The sequence below is a fragment of the Saccostrea cucullata genome, unplaced genomic scaffold (genome assembly GCF_032062105.1).
Source record: "Saccostrea cucullata isolate Sc308-1 unplaced genomic scaffold, CSIRO_AGI_Scuc_v1 ctg795, whole genome shotgun sequence".
Taxonomy (NCBI): Eukaryota; Metazoa; Mollusca; class Bivalvia; order Ostreida; family Ostreidae; genus Saccostrea; species Saccostrea cuccullata.
Genome location: NW_026918012.1, coordinates 81,901 through 89,013, shown reverse-complemented (window position 1 = coordinate 89,013; position 7,113 = coordinate 81,901). Strand labels below are relative to the sequence as shown.

The 7,113-nt window shown below is 33.8% G+C and overlaps 2 protein-coding genes across 2 annotated transcripts; one reads left to right on the top strand and one right to left on the bottom strand.

The window, feature by feature from the left end:
• Positions 1–308: 308 nt before the first annotated feature.
• LOC134233330 (uncharacterized) lies at positions 309–2,711 on the top strand. The gene is made up of 3 exons (XM_062715329.1): positions 309–711; positions 1,259–1,381; positions 1,570–2,711. Exons 1-3 carry the CDS (start codon positions 309–311, stop codon positions 2,709–2,711), a joined length of 1,668 nt encoding a protein of 555 aa, XP_062571313.1.
• A 433-nt stretch (positions 2,712–3,144) lies between these two features.
• Positions 3,145–5,591, bottom strand: LOC134233520 (uncharacterized). The gene is made up of 2 exons (XM_062715522.1): positions 4,964–5,591; positions 3,145–4,269 (listed from the first exon to the last, which is right to left on the bottom strand). The coding sequence occupies exons 1-2, from the start codon at positions 5,503–5,505 to the stop codon at positions 3,174–3,176; spliced, it is 1,638 nt and encodes a 545-aa protein (XP_062571506.1). The 5' UTR covers positions 5,506–5,591; the 3' UTR covers positions 3,145–3,173.
• Between the last annotated feature and the right edge of the window lie 1,522 nt (positions 5,592–7,113).

Genomic DNA, 7,113 nt, shown 5'->3' with positions numbered 1-7,113 from the left:
TCAGAGAAGGAATTTCCTTGTGCACTCCATCTAAAAATATGTCTTTTTATTATATTTCGTGAAAAATATCCTATAACAATGCACTCAAACTAAATATAATACTCTCTAAACTTAAACTGTCAAAGTTACATGTATTTCTAACGCAAAACAACTGTACATAATCAAAGTACTGAAAGTACTGTAAGTCGGGCTTTAATACGTCATTTCTCTGATCCGTTACGACTCTACTTTTAGTCTACGCTGATCATGTGACTCTGTAAAAAGTTAGGCACATTTTGACGCGGGGTTTTATGAAACGTAAACAAATCATGGTGGGTCGAAAAAATACTCCCGAATCAAAGGGCAAGTATTGGTGTGTTGTACCAGGGTGCAATTCCGATTCAAGAAAGAAAAATAAACTAGATAAATATCCTTGGATGGAGGATGTCTCCTTTGAACCCTTCCCAACGAAACGCAAAGAGCCAAAACTTCGAGCGAAATGGATCACCATGATACGGCGCCCCAAAGAATATGAACCTTTAGCTCATCACAGAGTTTGCACGAAACATTTCGTAGGAAATTGTCGCTCAGAAAATCATACAATCCCAGAACTTTTCCCATGGAATAATTACAAATCAGTATCTACAACAAAACCCCTGTCTATTGAGAAGCGAGAACGAGCAATGGAGCAAAGTGCAACAGCACCTGCATTCCAAGACAAGGAAAACTCAGGTATGACAAATGTAAATATATGGGCCAACCCTACATAAAGACAACAGCTAAAAGTATACAAATTACTTATCATTAATGTATGCATTTTTGAGCTAAGATCACCTTTATCAGCTGTTCATATCAGACATAGGTCCAGTCTTAGCACAATTATTTATTATTCACCTGATATCCATCTTAATTTGATATGATTACATGTGTATAACTAACATCTGAGGTTACCATCTTTTCCAAATACACATTACCTGGTAAGAACATCATATGCAGGGTTGCCCCCAAGGATTTGAAATAGTGGGTTGCATTTAAAAAATAGAAGGAAAACTTGGGGTTACTCCTCTAACAGTAAATTGAGGGACAATCCCAAAATAACCAGGGCATCATATGCCACTAATTTGACTAAAGGGGAGAATCCCCTGGCTCACAGGTCTTAGGGACAGCCCTGTAATATGGAATGAATTTATTGTAAATAGAGCTGTCCTCATAATAATCACCCATGCAGTGTACATTCAATGAAGTTCTTTTGGACTAGTAATAAAAAACTCTTTTACAGACCCAGCACATATGCTGCAAGTATCATCGTCATCTCAGCAGCACGTACCAGTAGACATAAGTGTGGGCCTGCCATTTGCTGTGTATGAAACAGTTGTAGAGTCTTGCAAACTTTCAGAGTCAGGTACAAATTCTCATTAAGTTTCAATTCATTACCCTGATACTGCACTGGGGATAAAACGGTACTCAGAATTTTTATTTATATCGATACATGTATAATTATACAAAATGTGCAGATGTTAATTGACAGAAAATTGTTTGCATTAATTATTTATGTATATACGTATATATATTATGTATATATTTACTTAGCACCATCCACAACTACTGAAACAGATCACAGCTACAGCAGACCACTTGTAGACAGGTTTCTAACAACCAGTGATGATGTTGAAGATAAAGGTACACAGACAGACCTCACTTCTGAAGACATGAACAACACTTCGAGAGAAAATGAACAATTAAAGGCAAAACTCAGTGATAAAGATGCACTTCTCAGAAACCTGTTCATTGAAAAAGTAGCCAAAAATGACAAATCTATCCAACAATATACTGGGTTACCAAATTTAGAAACTTTTAATAAAATTAGTGACTTAACATTAAAGTATGAACCAAATTTGAAATACTGGACCGGTGAACATAGCGAAAACGAAAAAAGCTATCAAAATAGAGGGAATAAGCCCGGTCCATCTAGAAAGCTATCAAGGTACCAGGAATTGATCCTTACACTTGTGCGATTTCGCCTTGCATTGCCAGTGGTAGTTATGTCTGATTTATTTGGGGTGTCTTGTTCCAGAATCTCTTCTATATTCTCAACCTGGATTTTTTATATGTATTTCATGTTTAAAGATTTCATTTTCTGGCCATCCCGAGAACTAGTGAAGAAGTTCATGCCAAAATCTTTTTACAAATTTCCAAGGACCAGAGCTATCATAGACTGTTCAGAGATTTTCATTCAGAGACCCAGGGACCCCTCTGTAAATGCTAGGACATATAGTACATATAAATCTCACAACACCTTTAAATTTCTGGTGAGCATTACACCAACAGGTGCTTTTAACTTTGTGTCTCAAATATGGGGAGGGAACACTTCTGACAGGTACATTACCATGAATTCTGGTTTCCTAGATTATGTGTCACCGGGAGACGAGATTATGGCTGACCGGGGTTTCACCATTCGAGATTTACTTACAGAGAGACATGCTTATCTGAATATACCACCATTTACTCGTAAGTGTACTTGGGGCAAAGGGAAGTACCTTACATCTACTCAAATTAAAAAAACCCGTCAAATTGCAAATTTGAGAATCCATGTTGAGAGAGCCATTCAAAGGTTGAAATCATTTAAACTAATTTCTCAGATTCTACCCTGGAGTATGAAATCTTTAGTCAATCCGATGATCATTTTAGGTGCATTCTTTTGTAACTTAAAGAAACCTCTTGTAACCAAGTGACACTGTATGCAGTTTGAATCAAATAAATCCCATGATCTAATTTTAAACAATATTTAATTTTGTCAAAAATCTTTAAAAAAAAAACGACAAATATCTGCATTTACTTTAGTGCTACTAACTTGCACTGTCTATGTTCAATTGTAAATCATGAGTTATACACTTGTACTACATTTACCATCTGTAAAACATGGTCAGATATTTGACATAAATCTATAGAAGTTACCATTTGTGAAACCTGGTCAGATAATTGACTGAATTCTGTAGAAGTTACATTTATCTTTGACAATGATTATATGGTTATTGATATCAACTGAAAAAAATTTGTACAATTTTTTGTGTACCTGTAATCAAATGTTTAAGGCTGTTGATACTTATACTGTTTAACTCTAATCACGATCTAAGTGTATAATTTGATTCTGATATAATAAAGCAATCAATCACTCAGTATTTTATTTATACAACTTATGTCAAGAATTTGTGGAAAAAGATACAAGCTTTTTTTAAACAACAATCAAAGTATTCTGGATCAAATACAATTCTTTCAATTGCCATGTCTTTTCGGGTATATAATACAAAATCACACCACTGAAGCCCAGTGCAGAAAAGTTGAGTCTGAATTTGAGTGTACCATGAGGATGATCTATTCAATACAATATTATCCTCGTGTAAAAGTATGTGATAGTCATTACTTGCAGCAATGTCCTTGATAAAGTTATGCTGATGGGTGTATGAGCACTTAATTTCCACAATGCCATTACCACAACACTGGCAAGAAATTAAATTGTCTGGGGATGCACCTATAAAAGGATAATTTTCACTAATTACTAAACCAGATTTCATAATTTGGGCTTTTGAATGATCTTTAGAGTATTGAAAGAAGTATTGTTGAAGAGCTACACTTTCCATTGCTTTCCCATATTCTGTAGCTGCAGAAGAAAAAGAAGATCTGCCAAAAATTTTTTTCACAATATAGTTTTCTGTTGCAAGATTTTCAATTCTGCATTTGTAAACAGAACCCATCACCGAAGCTGTAATTCGACCTTTCCTGTATTTGTACCACATAGCATTATCTGTTTGATCCTTAGTCAAATTTTCTATTTGATTAATTACATCTTTTGAATGAATTTTTCTGAGATAATCAATCAACTCATTTTCATTTCCGATTGGATTTTGTTGTTTGTAATCACTTATTATATCACTGAGTTCCTTGATTTCTAATGAATCTTCTTCATCACTACTATCGTCCGAAGGTGGATCTACAGTGTGCATAAACACAGAACCATAATGTTTACATGTTTTGTACAATATCTTTGTGATCTCCCTGTGTGATATATGCCTTTGATTTGAAACCGGGTTGTAATTGTCTTTTTTATCTGGATGACTTGAATTCCTACGAAACGATATCTCCTCAACAGTGACTGGGTGTGAAGTTATCCTTGGTTTGTCCCACTTGCATGGTTTGTCTGTGCAGGTTTCCTCTCCCCTATCCTTGTGTCTCTCAGAAAAGGACTGAAGAGAAAATAACAAAGCCACGCAGTGTTTGCATGTTCCGTCATCACTGAAATAAAGTAAGGATACCAAGTTGAATGCTCCAATTGTTGAAAAATATGTAGTAAATAATTACCGGTAATATGTAACTGGGAGGTATAAAGTTTAAAGGAGCTCCAGCACTACATCAAAGTAAAGAACATGTTGGTATTCTCCATCTTTCATACATTAATATTTACATTCGCTGTGTTTTTCTACTAAGCCAACTGTGAAATTGATTTGAAAATCATTTTTGTGTATACTCACGCGTAGAAATATACATGGAGAAACGTGAGTTAGTTACCGTGACGTCACAATAGGGCTACAGCGACATTAGTAAAAGTATAACAATATAGGGCAGCGAGAAATTCAAATATTGAGTATATTTTCGGTGCTTCCAAACATGTAAAATGTAAATATAAGGAATGTTTTTAAGTTTAGTGTGAATTATTGGTGTGAGAATCACACAGACTTGCACGTAGGCATATTTTACATGAAGCGCTAGCGCGCTTCATGAAATATGCCTACGTGACAAGTCTGTGTGATTCACACACCAATAACTCGCACAAAACTGAAAAACATTCCTTAAATGTTTACTTTATCAAGTTTATGGTAAAATATTTTTTAAACTTATGGCAATCTGTTAATCACATATGAGCAAGAACTTTAAGATATTCAACATTTTTTTCAACTATTCAATATACAAATATAAACATTTAACTTACGCAACACAAGTACAACCCCCAGATTTTACAGTGCCATCATTATCCATAAGAATCCATGTTGTGTATGGCTTTTCTGACTGTCTAGTTTCTGGAACACATGTACATTTTATATAGAAATGGTTGTACGATAAGAATTTGACAACAACATTGTCAATGTGTCTATGTTGAAAAAGTTTGTAGCCATTGTCATTTTTGTATGCCTTAAGCCGCGATTCGGTCCACGAGCACTTTGTCATTAGGTAAACCATGATGTCCCCTGTTTCAATATTTGGAAGTAATGACAAATCTTGCTGCCAGTCTGATACGGAACAGATATCAGGTAAAGTCACAGAAGTTCCTTGGACTATCACACTTCTTCGATTTGCTCTCTCAGTCTGATAATTCCCGTAATTCTCCGTCTCAGGCTCTAGATTTAACGCAGATGCAGCTTCTGCAATACGTATTAATGCATCTTTGCGATAAAGTGATGTATTGATGCCTCTATCTGACAAAAATGCCTTCAATTCAGCCACGGATTTGTTTCGGTGACTTTCCGCCGCCATTTTGAACAAAATATGCCTAACTTTTTATCACGTGATGATGAAAGTCACGTGATAGATAAAGTTAAAAGGGGGATCCCGGAAACGACGTATTGTTTTGTTTGAGTACACATATAAAATGATTATGTATTATAAACAAATTTGATGTTTGAAGTTTGTATGATTTACATTATAATTTACCATCACCCATCACCTACGAATAATTTAAATTACCAGTCCAGAAACTAACATTTTGGACAGGACTTCGTTATTCACATGAACATTCTATCCTGATATATTTTTTTTCATCTCAATGAATCTTTAATCCAGTCATCTAAAATAAAAAAAAAATTAATAAAATATCAAGCAAACGGAATTACATTGTTTATTCCATATTATCAAAGAAAACAATTACCTTTGAACTTAAAATGCACAAATTATTTAACAGTCCTAAGAGTTTTTGTTCGGAATTATTTATTAGATGAAAATTTTCGAAAATTGAGTCCAAGGAAATCTCTAAAATGACCGAGATTGATCTGTGAAGCATATTTTCTCATGTTAAATTTTACTACGTTAGCCTAACAAAGTGCAAATATTTATTATAATTAACACAAAATAATGATAATACGGTCATGTACATGGTTAATACGCAGGTTTCTACTCTATCTCATGTACTAAAATTGAATATTTAGACTTTAAGCCCATTTAGTGCCGAATGTAGAACTACCTTAGATCATGTTATGATTGAATAATCCATTTATGATGTCTTATTAAATTATTAAACGCTTGCATGTTGTCAGTTTAATCGAAAAATGCTGTAACTTAGATCTGCAAACCAGAAGCACCGCCGTACTTTCTATTTTTTTTTTTTTTTTTTTTGGTATTTCGAGGCTGTTTACTGAAAATGAAAGTATACTTTCATTCAAATTAACGATAATTACTAAGCAAGTGAAACCCAATTATTATTTACGGACATTACCTCATACCCAGTGTAAGTTAGAACTCTGGTACAGCCGCTTCAGAGTTTATACGTAAAATTTATTAATCTATAAATCTACAAGTATAGTAGAACAATATTCAAACAGGATATTTTCAATTGAAAATAAAGTGTAAAATACTTCCGCAATCTAATTAATTCATTAATATAATTTTTATATGCACAAATCATTTTGTAAACAATCACTATAATATATATTTCACTCATCGCCTTCTGGTAAACAATCCAGTAAAATATATATGACATTCATTGAAATTTTGTTTCAGTGAAATGCCCCCCCCCCCTTTCAAACATTAAGCGAGCGTAGTTAAGGACAGATGATACAAACAAATTTTATCAGGAAAAGCAAAATGGCATAAAACACCTTATATTATATGGGCTGATTTTTACCATTTTGCTTTTCCTCATAAAATTCATCTGGCTTGGTATATTTTTCTGAAGTTTATATTTCACTTTAAGCACCAAGTTAACATATTCTGATATTTATTCTCATCTGTAAACCTTTACTGAGTGTGTTTAATCCATTTTTATAATTTTATTGAAATATTACTAATATTTTCCAAGTCTATTTCATTTTCCAATTCTTAGGAGAAAAAACTCTAAGAATTGTCCCTTTTTCTAAACTTTTGACATGA